Raw genomic sequence first — 22388 nt, 5'->3', positions numbered from 1 at the left:
TCGTTCAATTTACATAGACATTTATGTAGATGTGTATTAGTATAATATTTATAATATACTATACTTTCATTATTCTAATCGTGATACTTTTTAAGTTATGAGGAAAAACTACTCACGACGCAGGGGTATGAACACTGTAACTGTATTCATAAATAATATGCTTTGAAATTCGCAATCACACCCTGATCCATTGGATGGATAAAACAAGTTGTATTTGGTGAAAGAAAGACCACTTGACACTCGGATGAAAATTACAGAGATGGGCTGAATGGTCCGGTATGTTGTCGATAACAACCAAAATCTTGAATGTTATGTTGAAGACAATATTTCTCAACTTCTGTGACAAAACAATTACAGAACCAATCTTCAAATAAAGTAATAGTAATTCAAGTCTTTGGGTTGAAACCATAATAAACGAAAAGAGTTGTCTTACTGATTCCCTTACACGAGCGTGAGTTCTCACAGTGATACACAGGCAATGGTTTTAAGCTGCAGTCACCAGATGCAGTGGTCACAACCCAAGTAAAATAGTCAGTCTATCTTTTGATGCTTTAAATCCTGACATTGTTTTTTCATTAGTTGAAGTGTACTTGCAATCAAGCATTCTTTTCCAAAACAAACTAATCTCATCTAGATCAAACACTTATTGTACCATATAACCACCTTCACTGATCGTTTGTTGATTCGCCGCTGGCAGCATCACCATTCACTTTAACATTATGAAAATTAGCAAGATGCTTAAAACGGTTAAACCAACTACAACGAGTTGAAAACGTTTCCGGGATGTTTGTATACTTCCCTTTTTTGTCTTCATAAAGACTTCGCGCCTTTGTTTGTATCGTTAAGAGATTTAATGATACACGACTATGAATCTGGTCTTTGTCCATCCTCACATTTCTTTATCATCTTCAATGTCATCTCTAGATCTATTTTAGTGCGTTTACTAGCAGGTTCACCATTTTTAGCACCAGTATTGCCTTTTCCCATTCATTATTAGGGCACAAAATAAACCCACAAAAAACAACAACAAAGAAATTACTAGGAGTGATGCACAAGGTGCGTTCAGCGCGTGTGAATGAATCAGAGAGAGGGGGTGGGCAGGTGCATGGTAGCAACTCTAAGAGCATCTGATTATGTTGTAGAAATGATTACATGACAACAGCAGTAACGTATAGATAAGATGACGTAATTTTTTTGTAACTCGACAATTTATTAATGGGTTTCTGAGAATTCTTCACCTAAGTACACATTTACGTAAGTCAGAGACCGTTTGTATTATTTTTGTTCATTATACTGGTTCTTTTCAGAGTTTGTAGTGTATACTTGAGAGATTTAGACATCTTAGAAATAATGTTAGAAAAGAAAAACAACCCTTACACTCCAGATAATTTTAAGAAAACTTTTATTTCGGTTAAAATTTCGCCATTGTGGCTTTATCAGGGTTAATTGTTCTTGCACTACTAGTCATTTTTTCTAGCTTCTTTGCCAAAATGTCATTATATTTTATATTGTTAAATACAGAGATAAACAATGCTATCTGTACTCTGCCTTCCACGGACATCAATGCCATATTTTTAGCATTATAAGTCCTCAAAGTTACCGCTGAACCATAGGGAGTGTAAAAGATTACATTTTCTATAGTTGGAATTGGTGGTCTACATAGAAAGGAGATACTTAGGAAGGGTTGATTCACAGAAACACAACAAAACAAGAGAAAATCCTCAATAGCCGCAGCAACTGACATTCATTTAGTAGAATTAGAGTGAATTAATCTATGAGATTTTCCCCCTTTTTTATTGACTGTATTTTTTTGAGCGCCGGCAATATCAAGCGTGTGTCGCACGTACACCAGATTCGATTATAATACTCATAAAGATCCCAACCAACCTACTCTCACATTAAAATTATTATAGGCAGGATCAGAGTAAATTAATCTGTAAGACCTTGGGTATGGCCAAATACACTGATTGAAAGGCCTTGACCTCTTGAGTTCAAAACTGTCATTAGATCTCAAATTGGCCAAGAGATGACGGAGCTATGAGCTAAACATTTATACTTGTAAAAAAAAATGGGACCTTTCTGTGAGCCGCTGTGCCGCGGCTAAAAATTAAATTCCATCAATACTACATTTAATTATACTAATTATTGCTGGTGTGCTTTGTGTATTTTACATAAAACTTGGATGGTTTTACCCTACTTTTGGTTACCTCTTTACAATGTGAGTTAAATTAGGCAAAAACATAATACAGTATAAAGATCCCACAGGTACTCAATGGTATAAAAACAAATCGGTAATCTGATGGTTCAGAAACATTGAACACTTTAAAAGCACATAGTAGCGAAATATATTTTGTTTCAGTATATTTGGTAGTGTGTTATTTCAAAAAAAAAGTGATTATTATTTACAGCATCCATACTTATATAAATATATCTATTTGTACGAAAGATAGTGCCAAAGGATTATACGATTCAACGTGGTTGTTTTTGTTCATATGTTCATGGACTTGGGAAAACGGTGATTTTGTTGTTCTTTTAACTTGATTCTCAAGGCACCTTCTGTTTAACCTGTGTAAAAGGCTGGACAATTATTACACTTTATTTTGTGAATACCTCCTCTTGGGGTAGACACCTTACATCACTTTCGTAACATGTTTAATGGTCATTCAGAAGCGAAAACGAATCTCGTCGTTATGTTTACATTTCTGATAGAGACATGTTAATATTTTCTACGTATGGGATAGTGCGAGTGGTTAGGTTTCCTTTGTTCTGTGGAATGTTTGCGTTTGTCTCTGTTTTGACTCAGCCGGTAGCCCGATGTGGCTTTGCTGTAAGAAAACACACACACACACTGTTTTTTAAATTCGTTAATACTTTCTGTAACTACAATAGTAAGGAACTGTTTAACGTTAGTAAAACATTGAGATAAGTGCGCAACTTCTTTGTCGATGTTTTTTGTTGTGATTATAATGTATTGTAAATTTAAGAAGAGTTTTCACCCCTGGAATGAAAATTAACCACATGTTACAACAATCATATAACAAACCCACCCCACCGGGAAATATTTACAAGATAAAGGGTAATAATTCTCCAACCTTTTACATAGGTGAAACAGGGGATAACTTGAAGGTAAAGTTAAAAAATCACCGAAACTCCCTCCCAATTTCTTGAACATGTAAATAAACTTTTAAAAACAACAGTATTTTATTAACAGAATTTCACAATATTAAAACAAGAACCTGCCATCAACAGATAAATCAGAGAAGCCTTATTAATAAAATCGAACAATCCCACAATTAACAAATACGCAAGTACATATCTGTATGTCTTTGATTGTTATTTCCCCACACATGCTTAATCTTATGCAAATATTTTATATAACATCTTACATAGTTTATAAATATACATTCATTCGCTATTAGTTGTCTTTCTGTTTAGCCACAATTAATAAATAACTTGTCAATTCACGCAAACTAATATGTATCTTACACAACTGACCACTATAAGTTATAGAATTTAAATATATTGTTATATTGTTGAGTGCTAATTTATATACTAAAACGTTCTTTACTGTTAAAACTTGTGTTCATGGAAATGATCATACACCCTTCTGCAAATTAACTGAAACAAGACGGAAAATTACGATTTTTTTTCAATATTTTGCGTTTTATTTTTGAGAATCCAAAAGTTACTCACAAATTAATACATGATATGGCCGCCTTCATTTTTCAGAAGATCATTAATCCGCTTTGGCATCGAGTCCACGAGTTGACTGCAATCTTTACTAATTTTTGGATCGCGGTACCACACCTCAATTATGACCTCAATTAGCTTATTTTTCGTAGTACATTCTTTTCCCCGAGGTCTTTCTTTACAAATCACCCAAAGATTTTCAATAGAATTTAAGTCCGGAGAGTTTCCAGGCCAGTCCAGCACCTTTATTCGCGTTGTAGTCATAAAATTCTTCACAAGTTTTAATGTGTGGCACGGAGCCAGATCTTACTGAAAAATGCCAGATCCATTTGGAAATCTCTTTTCCAATTCTGGAACGACTCTTCTCTGCAAAACTTCGATGTATTGTGGTCCTTGCATCATACCTTCTACGATATGTAAGCCTCTGTCCTCATAGTAGCTTAAAAAGCCCCAAAACATCTTCTTCAAGGGATATTTTACGAACTCACTGATGAGAGATTCTCGAAGTTTCTCACCTGGAGATCTGCGAACATGCAGACTTCTTTGACCCTGTACGAAGAATTGAGTCTCATCACTGAATAACCCCTTCCTCCATTGTTCTTGCGTCCAGTTCTTGTATTTCAGACCCCATTGATACCGTTTTTTCTTCATTGAGTTGGTAACAAGTTGTTTTTTGACTGGTCTCCTTGCCCTTCCAACGCAATTTCGAATGACGTAATATTCCTCAAAATTTCGTCATATATCCCAAAAACAGATCGACCGTACTGCAAAACACAGCTAATGACGCCGTCTGTGTGAAAAAATGACTATTGAAGGAAATCAGCGGGTCCAGCGAGCCTTCATCGGCCGCCATACTGAAAATATTGTAAAATTACCATTTGTTTCAATTAATTTGCACAAGGGTATATTACGTCGTATCCGTTCTATAAAGAATTCTAACTTACTGTAAAAACTGTGCCTTGTAATGTATTATAATTAATCAGTAATTAAACTCAAGTCGAAGCTATTAACACTAAAACCTATACTCTTCGATAAATTAGCGTTATATTTAAGTAGCTATCCATTTTATAACATTAATAAACAATTTATATTTTAATTATCAGTATGAAATTTGATATCTCATATGCATGCAGTAACTAAAAAATCTTACATTCTATAACAACGTGGACAACTTACAAATAATGTATGTTATCTAATAGAAAGTTTACTCAATAGCTATTGTCTGCATTAAAACAAAAAATATAATAATCTAACTAATATAAAAACAAACCAAGATTCGCATAGTTTCTTTTCTTTGATAGACCTCATTTTCGCCCTTTCAGCCGTGGGGGCGTTATTATGTGACGGTCAATCCCACTATTCGTTGGTAAAGAGTAGTCCAAGAGTTGGCGGTCTGTGGTGATGACTAGCTGCCTTCTCTCTAGTCTTACACTGCTAAATTAGGGACGGCTAGCGCAGATAGCCCTCGAGTAGCTTTGTGCGAAATTCAAAACAATCAAACAAACAATAGACCTCATTTTAGTTGTTTACGAAATATCTTGGTATTTTTCCATCATATTAAACGAATCTCGACACGTTTTTTCTGCCATAATTATAAGTACCTTATTTTTTTCGATTAGTCGAAAAACAAGCCTGTTAGTTATCTAAATCATGTGTCCAGCGTGTGCTGCTCACGTGGAATTTTACCCAACTCAACTTTGGGAATTTTCCTTCCTGTTTGTTCTGGGGAATGATACTTTAACCCTCCGAGCGGAAACGACCTTGATGAGAAGCAATTTGAGAAATTTCCCTTCTAGAGTGTCTTGTTGCGAATTGGTGTTTTTATATGTTCTATGTATCATGATTTATCTAATCCATCTCGCTATATATAATGTTCCAAACTAAGCCTGGTCAAGTAAAACATTTTTTCACTAAAGAAGTCATCCTTCTTCAAGGCGAACAAGGGTAAGAGTTTGGGCTTATATCCAACTTCGTGTAACATGACAAAAACTTTTATCCTTAATATAATTTGTTGATATCAAGAGTAAGAGTTAGAAGGTTTAATAAAATGCTCTGACGTACGTGATAGTACGTTCTCAGCGGTCTTTATAGTTTATTACTAAAGTAACAAATTCTAAATTGTTCTGAACGGATCACCACTTGTAGACGAAATAGATAATCACAAACACATAGTAAATAGATAAGTATTGAGATTCTCAGTTATTACTAAACATGTCTTTGCTAGCTGTTAATAAACTGGTACTTGTTGGTTGTTGTTTAATAGGTTTTACTCCGTAAAGATGCCTCAGACTCAGTTCAAGGAGCTGCCTCAGGTTGAGACAAAAGTTGCCAAAGATCAGTTGAAAGATGTAATCAAGAACGCTTCCATACAGGAGAGACCGTGTGAAGAAACTATGAAATATTATAAGAAGTGGGCATCAGACTACGATAAGGCAAGTCTGTCAAACAAGGCACTATATTATGTATTGTTTATCATCTTTGTGCATATATATGTTTGTGTTTCATAACTTGAAAGAAGTTAAACGTTAAGCACATTATACCAACTCAAGTATCAGAATTTTCAGTTCATTCCTTTCAAGTCGTCCCCCGCTGGTACAGGGGCAACTTCACTGATTTAGAACGCTGACATCAGGGGTTCGATTCCCTTCGGTGGACTCAGCAGATATGGCTTTGCCATAAGAAAACACACACACACATTCCTTTTAAGTCGCACTTTCTCAATTCTTTATCGGCAGCGTTTTCCACACCTTAGGTGTTGCTGGTAAGATTACATTTTAACAGGAACTATTTGTTATCATGTCCTTATTTCTATATGTTATAGACAGCATAATCAAATTATTGGTTTTATTTCATTCACTTTGTTCCCATTAACTACAAATTATCTCCTCTTAAATGTGTTTCTAAAATGTTAAATACTAGCTTCGCCACATTGTATTGTTTTACTTTGCCCTTTAATGTGTAACAGCCACTTTTTGTATACCTCTTTGTAAAATATTAAAGTAAACCAGGAATAGCTTCAATCTTTGTTTTCCTGTACTCACAACCCTTATTCCTTGTAGCATCCCCAAGTTTTTGATAAATAAAACATTTGTTTTTCAAGTGGAATATTTAAACTTATTTCATCACAGATGTTAGATATAATCTTGAAATCCTCTGGTCAGATAAAGAGAAACTGAAGTGTGCCAAGACATCTTTCTTCAGCTTGTTCTTCAAAAGCAAGCTCTCTGTTAAAACAACATATGGAATGAAACGTTTGCTGAACCAAATTCGTAATCACTGTTCAATGGGCTCTTTCTCTCCCAGTATCCCCCCAGTGGCACAGCGGTATGTTTACGGACTTACAATGCTAGAAACCGTTCATTGTGTAGCTATGTGCTTAACTTCGAACAAACAAACTTTCCTAGTAAAGACTTTGTATTGTAAATAAAGGTGACAGTCAAATCTCACTATTCAATTAAAGTAGCCCAAGAGCTGGCTGTAAATTTTGTTGACTAGCTAGCTGCCTTCCAACTATTCTTTCAGCTCAGTATTAAGAATGGCTAATCGAAATAACACTTGTGTATAATGCGCGAATTTCCGGAATAAACTCTTCTACATTTATTTTTGGACAAAGTTTTACTGATTAATTTAATTTTTTTGTTACCGTCAAGAACTGATATTGGCCGTATTTTATACTGACCACTGTTTAAATAACAAGTGCTGTATTATATTTGCAAAAGTCATGAAACATCAACACCGATTTAATCCAATACATATAACAGTTGATTTAAAATGTAACTTGTAATTATAGTCAAATAAATTTAACAGTGAATTCTTTAATCATTATTCCCATTTTTCTTCATAGGATACTAGCGAGGCTGAGTATAACGGACCAGATGTAACTGCGGAAGCTCTTGCTGAATTACAATTACCAAAAACGGCCAAAATTCTAGATGTCGCTGCAGGTACTGGTTTAGTAGGAGAAGCAGTAAGTAATTTTTTTAAAATAAAGTTTGTTCAGACTAGGTAAAACTAACTGAGTTTCGTTTTATATACGTATATATATATATATGTGTGTGTGTGTATATATATATATACATATATAGGTATATATATATATATATATGTGTGTGTTTATTAAATCACGTGCACTTGACTATGGAATTTCAGACATGGGTTGAAGAGTCTTTCATATCTATGGTAGCAACACGTGCGTTCATCATGCTAGTGTAAACAAATTTCAAGTGGGATTCCTGACTGCACTTGAAAAAATTAGTCGTCTTTCCAGTGCTTTGGACTGAAGTCCAACCAAAAAACTTTTAGTTACAACAATCAAAACAAGTTTTAAATTTGCAATTTTCTACCACATATAACGGTTCGAAAATAAACAAATTATACACCAAAAGGGGAGGTGAAAAACCAATCGCACCAGTTTATTCGTGAACATGCCAGAATGAAGTTATTAACCGTTTGTTATTTCTGAGCAGAGTCATGCTGTTTTCCAGTTGTTTCTTCTCTTTCCAAATATTTTTTAACTACTGCTATTCCTTCTTTTCTCAGCGGATTGGCTTGAAACTTAGTAGCGTTGTACTCTTTCAGCTTTTCAATTCTTATTTTCATTATTGATCATGAAGACCTAGCATTTTTAATATGTAAGTCACCTTACGTTAACACTAGTAGTAAAGAGAGATTAAGCTATTACAGTAACGCAATCTATAAAGGGAATAATTTAACTCCTGTATGTTTATTCAGTTTAGGGAATTTTTACTGAATGTTTGAAAGATATTAACAAAATAATGAATATTTTTGCAGTGTAATAAGGTTTACTCCATACTAAATGTCAGTGGGGTAGCGACAGATGTGACATCTAACCTAGAGTCCTTGGAAACTTTAGAGAACACGGCACGAGAAAGATTTTGTTTAAAAAGGCAAAATTCATTTTCTGAAACATTAATTTCAATTAGTTGGTAGTGCTCCCCATAGTGGGCAGAGCACAGATAGCCCATTGTGTAGCTTTGTGCTTAATTACCAATAACAGCAACGACACTTGGTAACTTAACCATGTCAATGTTCTTTCATTGACCAAGTCTTTGGTGAAAATAAAGCTAAGTCAAGTCCATGTTATTAGTTCATTTCTTCCTTAACATTCCTATAAGCATGACGCCCAGTGGAATAGCAGTATGTCTGCAGACTTATAACGTTAGAATCCGGATTTCGATACCCGTGGTACGCAGAGCACAGATAGCCTGTTCAATAGCTTTGTGCTTAACTTCAAAACAAACAATCCTGCAAGCTTCCTTTACTTGTCATAGTTTTAATTTGTAGATCTAAGTTCACAATTGATGCAAATGTAAATGCCTCCCTAGTGGTAAAACAACTTAACTTAAAAATAAACCTGCACATGCTAAGAGAATCAAATAAATGAATAAATGCAATAATTAACACAGAAAGATTTACACATTTTCGAAAAAAAGTTAGAGAAAAGAACGACCTTCACTTTCCGGATAAAAAAAACATACAAGTTTCGCTCTTTCCCCTTACAACATTATTAATATTACATAACAGTAATAGCACTGACCATTAGCAAATGGCATGTTTAGAGTGACTTATCACAAATGTGAAGCCTACTACTCTTCAGTTCTTTGACGGTCTTCGGGTATTCGGTTAAAATCTTTTTCAGTCAATAATTATTTCTTTCAAAGTTTTTGGAAAAGTGGATTTTTATCTGACCTATTTCGAACATACACGAATATCGATAAAAAACATTTTATTTGGTGTAGAATATTTGCTCAAATACTTCATCACCAAGACAACAAAAGCACTTTGAGTTCAATCAAATACGAGAAATGCTAGAATGTTTGTTTTGAGTTTCACGCAAAGCTACACGACGACGACTATCTGCGCTAACCGTCCCCAATTTAGCAATGTAAAACTAGACAGCAGGCAGCCAGTCATCCCCACTCACCACCAACTCTTGTACTTCTCTTTTACCAACGAATATCGGCTGAAAGGGCGAGCATGTTTGGTGTGATGGGGTTTTGAACCTGAGTCGAGCGCCATAACCACCTGGCCATGCTAGGCCTTGCTGGAATTTTACTCAGCTTAAAAGCAATCAATTAGAAGTTACACATATTAAAGCAAAGTTACAGTTAATTTATCTTTTTATCGAAATACTCCGTACTAAATAAAGGCTTAACTAATGCCAGGCCTGAAACAAGTGGACTTAATAATTTCGTTGTCTGCAATTAAAATGTTTTCGTATTATTCTAGAAATACTTTATTTAAATAAGTATTCTTGCAATTCTACTAATATGATTATAGTATTTCTATAATATGCACTGTACCTATAATTCACTCTTCATATTACTTAGAAAGACTCAATATTTAGGTTTCTCTTCACAAACCTTTTCATCATTTCCAATCTGAATCATTCCATTCTAGGGTTTTATCTGCCGTAAAGATAGCTTCATATTCATGGAGTTGGTATGTAGTTAAATATTTAACTGTTGATCCAGTTCCAATCAGCATGTGATATAGTTTTATATTAATGATTTCACCACGTTATTATTCATGTCTTCGTATGTCTTATGGGTAATGGGGCAGTCGTATTAATCGCAACTTAAGTTGTACAATTGCATTGTGATCTTAAGGGCGTGTCTTTCGATATCTCTTCACTGTAGCCACGAAGGTAATTTTTTGTCCATCATAACGACAATATATTATACTTGGCTGTCTCTAATATAACTAGTATTCCCATGGTAATAATGTCTTTAGTTGTCTCTAACATAAGTTAACATCCTGTACTTCTAGTCTCGATACATTTTGTTAAATTTTGGGTGTCTCCCTACTAGAAGATATGTTCTGAGCTGTGTATTAATTTGCAATTAAAAATAGTATTTCTTCACACTGAATGTCAAAAAACTTCTAATGCAGATGGCACATCATTGAATCTCGTAGTGATCATATTTGTAGCTTATAATTACAAAAAATAAAAGCCAAATAGTGGTTTTTAATCAATATATATATATATATATTTTAATTTAACAATTTTATTTACGTTATAATAACATGATTTACACAGCGTTACATTGACACATTAAATTAAATGATATATGGGCTGACGGCCTTGTAGAACGAAGGTGTTCATTCAGAGATATGTAATACGGTTTGAATTCAACACGTATTATCGAGATCTCACCACCAGAGGCGTAGATTTTTTACACCCGATGGGGAAAATGATTTTTGCAACCATTTATGCAAACTGTTCAATTTGCAAATTGGTAATCTCTGATTACGTGAACCTGAAAGTTGTAAACATGCAGTCATAGAGTAATCTTGTGCAAGTATACTTGCATGTATACTTAGGCCTACTGACTGATACTTACGAACTATCGCTTAGATAGAAAAGCTTAGAAGCACGCCTATATTAAAGATGTACATTTCGGCTACTGAAAAAGCCTATATCTAGGCCTAATTATGTAATTTGATTGATAATAACACGAGAATCACAAGAACAAACACACAGTTTGTAGGCCTGTGATGCAATAAAACAATTCAAGAGACCAAACTGTTGGGGGATGACTGTATGCACCATACCCCCACCTAAAATGAAGGGGGGGATGTATACCACCCATTCCCGCAGGATCTATGTCCCTGCTCACCATAATATCAGAGAAAAATATTTTTAACAGAAAAACAAATAGATACTCTAATTAGAATAATAGTAACGCTGCATCTTTGTAAAAGTGCATAACTTGAAACACAGTATTTATCAATTCAAAAAGTTTTGGTAATTACCTTAACTTAAAAGGATTTGTAGTTTTATCAGTGCTGTTAAGTTTTGAAAACGTACCAATTATTTTACAATAAAGAATAGAAAACTGGTTTCCTTAATCTCTTTCAGACATATAACTCACCCATAATCAAGTCGCCTAAATTAAATAACGCGATTAACTCTACACCATGCTTCCAGACGAGAATAATCTTGTTACCACCTTCAATGAAAACCAAAATAATGTTAAAATGAGCCGTTAAGCCTAATTACGAAAGTACAACAAATCATATCAAATCTAACCTTTAAACCTAAACATTAGTCTAAGGAATACATCTGAAATTAATTATTTCGCGAAACGTAGAAACTACCTTAGAAACAGAATTATTTAAACTTGAGTTCACAGAGAGTTTTATTTCAGTCTTACAGCCAGACATTCTTCAACAGGTTTAACAGCAATGCTATCTTGTTTACAGTTAAGAATCGAAAGACATTCCTAAGAGTAATAAATATACAACATTACGAATTAAAGAACAAAATATTATTGTTGACACTACATATATATAAGGTGATATTGTTACAGAGTATTGTTGAAGGAAAATAACTGTTTGAAAATAATATCAGTAATTATTAAAAACATTTTTATCATAATAATTTTAAATAATAAGTTGGTTGTTTTAGAGTAAAGCCACACTGTGCTATTTGTTGTACTCACCGCGAGGAATCGAAATCCGGGTTGGAGCATTATAACTTCGCAGCCATACTGCTGTGCAACGTAGGGGAGAGAGGGGAGCTTCCCTGAGAGAAATTGTAATTAAACAGTACTATTTAAACCAACGTTAATTAACATAAAAATAATTCAAAAACGATCACTATTAGGCCAACTACAAAAACATATTTAGCGTACTGCTTTCTTTTTTGCAACCACATCCCCAGTTTTCTGGCAATTTTTTTTTCCTTTTTGAATTATATTTGGCCCGGCATGGCCTAGCGCGTTGTGTGGTGCAAAATATTATTCTACAATAATCAGAATCTCAATGAAATACCTTATAATGATTTTTCTTTATCAAGAAATTGCCCGGCATGGCTAGGTGGGTTAAGGCGTGCGACTCGTAATCCGAGTGTTGCGGGTTCGCGCCCGCGTCGCACTAAACATGCTCGCCCTCCCAGCCGTGGGGGCGTATAATGTGACGGTCAATCCCACTATTCGTTGGTAAAAGAGTAGCCCAAGAGTTGGCGGTGGGTGGTGATGACTAGCTGCCTTCCCTCTAGTCTTACACTGCTAAATTAGGGACGGCTAGCACAGATAGCCCTCGAGTAGCTTTGTGCGAAATTCCCAAACAAACAATGAATTATATTTTGAAGAATACTTCTGAATACAAAAATGAGATGAGCACAATTGTTTCATTTAACCTTCTTTCCTTATTTGTCATAAATTCTATGTCGTTTGATTGCAAAATGAAACAAAAAAGATTTCTGTTTGATATTGACTCTTTGAAAACTCGCAACAGTCATGAAAAAGGGTGTAAACTTTCTTTCAATGATGTCGTTTAGAAAAGGAACTTCCTCCCTTCTTTTTTGGAGAACTTCACACGCTAAACATGCTTTTTTATTTTTACTTGACCTTGTATTAAACCTGAAAAATAAGACAGTTCCGTAGTCTCTTGAAATAAATTCTAAAACACTTACTTATCTTGAATCAGGGTGTCTACCACTAACATAGAAAGGAGAAATATTTTAGGTTTTCACGAAAATTAACACCTAATTATTTCTGACATCAGGTCCTCTGGTTGGTCAGCGGCACCTTTATAAATTGCAAGATTAAACTTTGTGTAAACCATTGCACAATTTTCCAATAAAGAAACAACAATTAGCGTTAGAAACGATTTTAAGGCTCTCCTAAAATGTATCTCTTCATCTTCTCGTTGTCCCTTTAATATACAAGTCTACATGTAGAGGATACATTAAATGATAACTTAAGTGCTGATGAAGTAACTCTTGAAGACAAGGTGTAAAGAGTAAATTATTTAATTAATTTTTGTGGTGGTAACGATTCCCGTGAAACTCAATATCTCCAAGTACCCGGCTGATAGGACAACAAACTGGATAACGTACAGTATAAACGAAAACGCAAAGTTTCCTCCTCAGTTTAAAAGACGGTATGGAAACAAAATAGTGTAAAAAACAACTTCAATTTTAGAAATATACAATTATTTCATGTTACAAAATACAACTTATTATAGCTTACTTCTCTTAAAGTTCTTTTAATATGATTTTAAAGTTGGAATTCCTTAAAATGAAACTTAACTTTATTGTTTGTTTGTTTTGGAAATTCGCACAAAGCTACTCGAGGGCTATCTATGCTAGCCGTCCCTAGGGAAGGCAGCTAGTTATCACCCCCCACCGCCAACTCTTGGGCTACTCTTTTACCAACGAATAGTGGGATTGACTGTCACATTATACGCCCCCACGCCTGGGAGGGCGAGCATGTATAGCGCCATGCGGGCGCGAACCCGCGACTATTGGGTTACGAGTCGCACGCCTTACGCGCTTGGCCATGCCAGGCCTACTTAACTTTAAGCCACTACTTGTTTGCAGTAAAGAAGAGGAAACTATAACGTCCCAGTTAGCCTAAATTAAGATAAAACATTGTGATATTATTAATTTAAATTAAAACGTTGTAATGTTATTAATTTTAAATTGAAATTACATATTATTGACTTAAAATTGAATATTAAAATTGAAATATATGACACAGAATCTTGTGAGAGCAATAACATTATCCTGTGTCATATTTAAGTTCAATTTTTAAAGTTCTTCTATTGCGTTCCAAAGGTAGAGATTGGAAGAAGATGGTCATTCATGAATAAGATGAAATAATCTTTATATTAGAAGATATTTTCACTGTGAGTTCATTCCCAACGACAGATAACAGGATAGAGACAACAATGTTGTAGTAATTAGAAATTTTAAGTTGGTTAATTAATTAATTAAGAATCTTTTTATGTATTCATAGATTAACGTTTAATCCACGTTACAAGTTTGTGTTTTTTGATATTTGTACCTGCAAGTTTCAAAAACTTAGTCTTATTTTCCATCTATTCCCTTTTATACAATTCTTTCATTATGTTACAGTGTTCTCTTTGATGTGACGTTTTAATAAGTAGAAAAGAACACTGCATTTGCTACTTATAATTAACCTGCATGTAAACACCCGTACGTTGTAAATGAATCATTACAACATGTATACAAAAATTTCGCTATTTTATTAATCTATTATGAGTTTATCGGCCATGTTCTACTGTTATTCTACAATGTTCAACATTAATTTTATTAATTGTGGATTAAAAGTAAAGTAACAACATTGCCGTTTTAAAGATTTATTTCTCTTCAAGTGTTACGTTTTGTTATACATTCTTTATCAGATGTTAAAGAAAAATTTAATAAACATTTGTAGTATACAATTTTCTTTATATTTTACTTTAAGTATTTAGTAATCTACTTGTATACACTTGAATAAGCTGTTACTTTTATTTGTATAAAAATATGATTTTCGTTAACAAGATTTAACTATTAGAAAAGGATCATTTTTCTTCTGTAGCTCAAGACCAAATTATTAACATCATCTCTGAATTTTTAAACGAAATAAATGGAAGAGTTGGAATAACAGTACCATTACGTATAGTGTTTATGTTATAAAGTGATACATTTGATGGTGTCAATACTCACTTATTATATTTGATTCTAGTCTAAACAATATAACCTAGTGTCTGTAGGTAGATTTTAGCTTAAATGTGTATCTTACTTATCCTCTATCTCTGCAACAGCTTCGAAAGAGAGGGTTCACTAACATTGATGGTTTAGATGGCTCTCAAGCGCTGTTGGATATTGCCAAAAAGAAGAACGTGTACTTAAGGTATATCACAGCTCTTATTGGGGAAGGCAGGAGAGCTCCAATTGACGACAGTAAGTAAAATATAAAACTTCATGGGTATGCATTTGACTCTATCTAGCTGGAGTACCTTTGGATGGAAGTTTTGTAATTTCATAATTAATGAAAGGTTATATTAGGACATGAAACGCTGCTTCTCTTATACGTAATTGTAAAAAAAAAAAAAACGCAAAAATGCCCATAAAAACTGCAAAACACAAAATATGAAACCGTAAGTTTCCACGTTCCTCCCTATGGATTCAATGAACCTCCACACAAAATTTGGTGAAAATTCATCCACACCCTGCGAAGTAGTTACATGGGCATAGAAAAGACAGTACTATTATGTTTATATAGATACACAGTTCGTTCTGTATCAAAAACATTTATTTTCAATTATTGGGTTTATATTATTTACTTTTGCATAAGGCCAGCTGTTCTTCACTTCCTGGTCTTGTTGCCACGCTGTAAAAAAAAAAAAAAAACGTTGGACGCCATATTTCGATTTTTTATGCAGTTGTAATATTTACTAAAGCATACGTTTAACATAAAATCTCTCTTTCACTCATTTGTTTTTCACACCAGAGTTCGACAGATGTTCAGAAGATAGCTCCAAGTCCTTCTCACGGTGGCTGGAACTGTGCTGCTCTTCGACACATCATAATCATTCCTTCGATCATGTTTAAGGTTCCCAGATGTCCAACTTGCAACCTGTAGAGTCGCTGTGGGTGCGATAACGGTGGACTTTTTAACAGCCCTTGTTGAGGAAAATCTATCTTTCTAGCCCAAAAATATTATAGCGGGACTCAAAATAGATTTGGTGCTGATAAGTGCAGTAACGACAGTGGTGGTAACCTTCTGGTAGAATAGAAGAACAAGTCCTCCAACCTAAAATAGACAATGAAGAAAGGTCGTATAATTTTATTTGAGAATTGGAAGAAGAGATAATCAATAAGTGTGAATGTCTGTTGCTGGTAAGATCATCGACTACTCTGAAACTATCTGTCTCTTTGACTACTTCTAACATCCGACTTACATACGTTACTATTATATGGATTACATGTTTGGATACAGCGGGTTCTCTGCTTTCCAACCATGCATACAATACTTCCAAGAAACAATTACTTGATCCCTCCTTTCCCTGCTTCTCAAAAACAAATTTGGCTCTGGTGAGGAAAAGTTCATGTGTTGATGTACAAGCAAATTGTATTAATTAAAGTTTTCATAAAGGCGAAACTACATTGCATGTGTATTTATATTTCCAAGTATTTACTTCCATCTTATCTTACCTTTTTATCTGCGTTACAATTACTTACAGAAAGGATTTAGTTTTTACGTTACTGCAGAATGCCTTCCAGTGGCTCAGCGGTAAGTCAGGGTGCTTATAAGATGCTTCAAATCTGTGTTCGATCGATGTGGTGAGAACAGGATACCCCATTGTGCAACTAAGTGCCCAAAACAAACAAACTACCGTCTCAACTTATGTGTTTATTGTTGTTTTCAGTAAGTAGTTTGGTTTCCATTTAGATATTTAATATACAAGGTGTTGTGGTAGCATGTCAATTTATTCTTTTGTGACAAATGTAAAAGGTATTATATTGTTTTGTAACATAAACATGCGTAGAATGTATTTTCTACCTGAACTGCACTAAATTAGAAGTTGACAAACATTAATGATCGTGCAACAACGTATAACTATTGAACAAACACTATCATCAGCGATTAAAGTTCAACAGTTATACACTGTTGTCACTGATGTTCGTTGGATTAGATTATGCAGCAGCAATGACAGTCGCGTTAACCTACAGTTAAATTTCAGTGTCCTTATAAACTCATTTAGTAACATGGGAAGTATCATAAAAATCATCTATAAATTTAATCTTTTTTTTTGTGTATGTAGTATTTTGTTATTATTAGCGTACGTCGTAGGGGCGTAGATTTTTTACACCCGATAGGGAGGATGGTTTTTGCAACCACTTATGTGGACTGTTCAATTTGCAAATTGGTAATCTCTGATTACGTGAACCTGAAAGCTGTAAACATGCAGTCACAGAGTAATCTTGTGCAAGTATACTTGCATGTATATTTAGGCCTACTGACTGATACTTACGAACTATCGCTTAGATCGAAAAGCTTAGAAGCACGCCTATGTTAAAGATGTACATTTCGGCTACTGAAAAAGCCTACATCTAGGCCTAATTATGTAATTCGATTGATAATAACACGAGAATCAGAAGAACAAACACACAATTTGTAGGCCTGTGATGCAAAAAAACAATTCAAGAAACCAAACTGTAGGCGGGGATTGATTGTATGCACCATGCCCCCACCTAAAATGAAGGGGGGGATGTATACCCCATTCCCCCAGGATCTACGCCCCTGCCGTATGACATGCCATTCAGTTAACGGTCAAAAGATCTACGAAAACAGATAGCTAAAGAGTAGATGTAGATCTAACCATTGTGATTTGCTTTTAACTGTGTATGTGTGTAATCACACATGGGTGTGTTATTGTTGTATATACATAATAATGTTTGTATGTGTATTGTGGTAGTTCTGACTTTTTTAATTATACAAAATACAGTAGTTTACTTTTTAATGTGAAGAATAGCTACCTTAATGTAGAACTATGAATGAGTTACTTTATATTGTCTATTTTTGATGCCTAAGAAAAACTATCGTATTTGGTTAAGAATCTTTCATATTTACATACAGATGAGTATGATGGTGTAGTGCTAAGTGGAGCTTTCTCCCCAGGACATCTTTATACTGACTGTTTACCAGAACTAATTCGAATTGTTAAACCCGGTAAGTTACTTGATTTCTGTCTTCTTTTTTTTTCGCGATAACCGATTACAATTAACCACCTATGTCCAGTACGTTGTGACGCATAGTAAATAAAAAATAGTGCATCTGATAATATGTATTCGATATCATACAGATCCATCAAATAAAAGAATAAAATAAAAAGCAATAAGTCAAATAATGCACGATAAAATCAACATGAACCTCCATCTACTAATCAGTACAGTATTTTAGTTGACGACAGTTGCAATAAAGTTCCGCATCATAAACTTAAAGTGTTTGATTGTTTTGAATTTCGCGCAAAGCTACACGAGGGCTATCTGCGCTAGCCGTCCCTAATTTAGCAGTGTAAGACTTAAGGGTAGTAAGCTTAGGAATCGAACATCAGAATCTAGGTCAGTTCATTTTTCAGGTAGGTTGATATTTTATAATAAAAAAAACATAACCAGTGATCAAAAAATAACAATATGTGATAGGACTAGTTGATAGAAGAAAGTCTGAATATATACGAGATAAAAATGGAGAAAACTTATCATGATATTCTCTGCAAAGAAAATTGCCAGTAGCTCTTCATTTCACTATATTTTATAAACAAGTTTAAACTGAACTTGTAGTCACGAACTTTTAAACATACACGTTCTTAAAGACTTTATTAAAACTCTTGTCGTCCAGATGATATAATTATATCATATTGTATTAAGCGTTTGCCAGTAATCAAAGGACAGAAAATGGCGAATCTGATTTTGCTTGTTAAAATAAATCCCAAGAATGTTATTAGCTTATCAGTTTGCCTAATGTATTAATCTAAGCATAAAATTAGGAACAGGCTAATTAATGATAAATGCGCTAATATTTAAAATATGTTAATCTAAATAAGAAAATACATTCTTTATCAACTGAAGCATTTGCTATTTAAATTACTTTTGTTAATACAAACCTTTCTTGTTCCTGATGTGTGGCCATCACTAAATAATTAAATATTGTTATAAACTGAAAAAAATAAAGTGTATTAAAATTAATTATTACATTAAACCAATCTTCCATCCACAAGTACTTAAACATTTTAGTTTCTATCACAATTTCGCAAACTGTTTTTTGTTCTAACCTCGGATATCCTACTTCTACAGGGGGTTATATCTGTTGGAGCATGCGGGACTTCAGTTGTTATTCGGAGAGATTCAAGGAAGACAAGTTTAATGAAGGAGTTAATGAACTTTGTCGAGCAGGACTTTGGAAAAAAGTTCATGAACCCTACACCTTCCAGAACTTTCTTGTTGGAAAGGAAGGCAAGATATATTCTATGTTGGTGACAAAGTAACTTCTGGGTCGTAAATACTGCATTTAATAATTTAGCTCTCCAATCGTCTCTAATTTATAATACTATTTCTACATCTTAAAATAAATAGTTAAGAGAAGAATGTTAATTCAGTTATTATCACCATTATTTTAATCCCCTTGAAAATAGTATTTTAATGCTGGTGTATCAAGCATCAAACATGTCATTTGACGAACTTACATGAATAAATTCTCCCAACTTGACTCTGTGACTCTGCTCAACCTATCATTTCCAACGCACGAATTTTATGTTTGTCATTATACACAATCACTAAACTTTTTCTCAGTATGAACATAAAATATATCTTTATCACTGTACATAATCATCAAACATTTTCTCATAATAAACATATTTCACTTGTGTATAAAAATGTATATTCAGTGCTGAATAAATTGCAGTGTAACTTAACCGTAATAAGCAAAATAATTATCACTCTAATTGGGTTATAATACCTTTCATTAAGATAGAGTCCTCTGGGCTAAACAACGACAGCGTCAATAAAGCAATATACACTAAACTTGTTTATTTGGAGTTAAGCACAAAACTACACAATTGGCTGGCTATTTTGACTTTGCCAACCACGGGTATCGAACTCAATTTATAGCGTTGTATGTCCGGATATATACCGTTGTTCCATTGGAGAAGGGGCTACGTAGAACTAGAAAAGTAGTGCATTTTTGTTTAATTAAAGAGATTAGTGTAGTAAAACCGAAATACAATAATCTACACACAAGAGAAAAGGTGCCCTGATGAAAAATATATTCATTGCGCAGACACCAAATGTAAACATTTTTTGATATACTCTTCTGTTATCAATCGTTGTCAACTTATAGTTGTCAATGAAAGGCAGTAGAAGCTGAGACGTTGTGAGTGTAAGCACCAAGCTTTATATCCTTATTTGATTTTCTACGACGGCTTACAAGTTTAACATCAGCGTTTGTATTTGATGGGATATCACCAGTGCACTTAGGTGCTATTACCACAGAGACTGTTTGTTACGACATCAAGTTGGCAACTTCGACTGATAGCGGTTTCATTCATTATTGTTGTAAAGTGCTGATTCAATCGCCTATTGATAATTAATGTCATCAATAGGTTGAAACCTGTTCATTTATTTATATACAAGTTCCCCAGTGGCACAGCAGTATGTCTGCGGACCCACACGGCGAGAAACCATATTTCGATACCCGTGGTGGGCAGAGTGCATTTTGCCCCATGTGTAGCTCTGTGCTTAATTCCAGACAAACAAAATTATATACAAATATATATATATTTATAAATACAAAATTATAAAAAAACGCATAAATATCCATCTTATCCATACAATAAATATCCATTTGCAGGAGTTTAAGGGATTTTTTTTTTTTTTTTGCTGAACCGAAAATATATGGGTCAGATGTTTCGCAGAAGTATACCTTTTTTTTTAACGTCAGCGGTACGCACTTCGGTGCACACAGCCCTTCTTTAATTACTGAATTTGAATAAACTAAGGGTCTTTTTATTCAGTAGGTTGTTAAGCAGTGAGGGTAAACGAAAATAAAACAAAGAATTTTAATTTTTCCTTGGGTTAAGTTTAAACAGAACTACAAAGTGAATCCAGGGTACCTTTTCTGCAATCTATCGTTCTGCGTGGTCAATCACACTCAAATTGCATTTACTGATGTGAATGTAATATTCCGTAGCAGGTTCATCGGTAATTTACAGCAGTGCCGACCCCATATTTCTGAAAGTATGAATGGCAGGCAGATGGCACTGGAGAAAAGCTTTATATATGTATTGTAAAACAAATTAAGCAGATCTAGGCATTAACCTGAAATTAGATAGTGTCGTGTTGAGTGGATTTTCCTTGTACAAGGTTATCTAATTAACTCAGAACATTACATTCTGGGAAATGTTGGCCCGGCATGGCTAAGCGTGTTAAGACGTGCGACTCGTAATCTGAAGGTTGCGGGTTCGCATCCCCGTCGCGCCAAACATGCTAGCCCTCCCAGCCGTGGGGGCGTTATAATGTTACGGTCAATCCCACTATTCGTTGAGTAGCCCAAAAGTTGGCGGTGGGTGGTGATGACTAACTGCTTTCCCTCTAGTCTTACACTGCTAAATTAGGGACGGCTAGCACAGATAGCCCTCGTGTAGCTTTGTACGAAATTCAAAAAAACAAACTGGGAAATGTTGCTTTTGATAAAAGAGTTATTAAAAATTACTTAAGCAAATAAATTTCAGGAGTGTCGCCACTGTAACTAAATTATTTTAACGCTTATTATCGAGTAGGTTGGTCAAACGTCTTTAAGAATTATTGAGTACAATGAACGAAATAATAATTGCACTTCTATTTTAAAAAACACGTGCTGTAAAGTCAGTTTTCATTAGCTTTTCGTATAAGTTGGATTAGTGCAAACATCTGAAATTGCTTTGTTGTACACTGAAACAATATTTGGATATTATTTTCTTACCGTCTGGGACTATCTTAATCTTACTTTCTTCAGTAGTATTTGAAACTTCAGCTCATGGACTTTTCAGAATCTTTGAAACAAATAACTAAAATGACTGCCACTTTTATAAATAACACACTCACAGCTGAAAGTGAAGATCGCATTTAGTGACATAACGTTTCGAACGCCATTGACTCCTCGGTTCGCTTTCCACTGAAAGGACGGGCCCGGCATGGCCTAGCGCGTAAGGCGTGCGACTCGTAATCCGAGGGTCGCGGGTTCGCGCTCGCGTCGCGCTAAACATGCTCGCCCTCCCAGCCGTGGGGGTGTATAATGTGACGGTCAATCCCACCATTCGTTGGTAAAGAGTAGCCCAAGAGTTGGTGGTGGGTGGTGATGACTAGCTGCCTTCCCTCTAGTCTTACACTGCTAAATTAGGGACGG

At 34.6% G+C, this 22388-nt stretch overlaps 2 protein-coding genes across 2 annotated transcripts in view; one reads left to right on the top strand and one right to left on the bottom strand.

Moving 5' to 3' along the window:
• LOC143255917 (uncharacterized) overlaps nt 1–5004 on the bottom strand; it is a 38257-nt gene extending 33253 nt beyond the window's left edge. The window contains exon 1 of the mRNA XM_076512344.1: nt 4961–5004. The gene's annotated coding sequence lies outside the window, so the exon portion shown is untranslated. The remainder of the gene's footprint in view (nt 1–4960) is intronic.
• A 473-nt stretch (nt 5005–5477) lies between these two features.
• LOC143255918 (methyltransferase-like protein 27) lies at nt 5478–19715 on the top strand. Its single transcript, XM_076512345.1, has 6 exons — nt 5478–5634; nt 5954–6122; nt 7535–7657; nt 15268–15406; nt 18087–18179; nt 19304–19715. The coding sequence occupies exons 1-6, from the start codon at nt 5561–5563 to the stop codon at nt 19492–19494; spliced, it is 789 nt and encodes a 262-aa protein (XP_076368460.1). The 5' UTR covers nt 5478–5560; the 3' UTR covers nt 19495–19715.
• The last annotated feature ends 2673 nt before the right edge of the window (nt 19716–22388 follow it).

This window comes from Tachypleus tridentatus, chromosome 7 (genome assembly GCF_004210375.1).
Source record: "Tachypleus tridentatus isolate NWPU-2018 chromosome 7, ASM421037v1, whole genome shotgun sequence".
Lineage (NCBI taxonomy): Eukaryota > Metazoa > Arthropoda > Merostomata > Xiphosura > Limulidae > Tachypleus > Tachypleus tridentatus.
This window is presented reverse-complemented; position numbering and strand designations above follow the sequence as displayed.

Excerpts from the sequence above, each read along its gene's own strand:
- LOC143255918 (XM_076512345.1), top strand. The coding sequence starts at position 5,561 with ATGTTCCAAACTAAGCCTGGTCAAGTAAAACATTTTTTCACTAAAGAA. Across the intron at positions 5,635-5,953 it reads CTTCTTCAAGGCGAACAAGG|GTTTTACTCCGTAAAGATGC; the intron begins GTAAGAGTTTGG and ends GTTGTTTAATAG. Across the intron at positions 15,407-18,086 it reads GAGAGCTCCAATTGACGACA|ATGAGTATGATGGTGTAGTG; the intron begins GTAAGTAAAATA and ends ATTTACATACAG.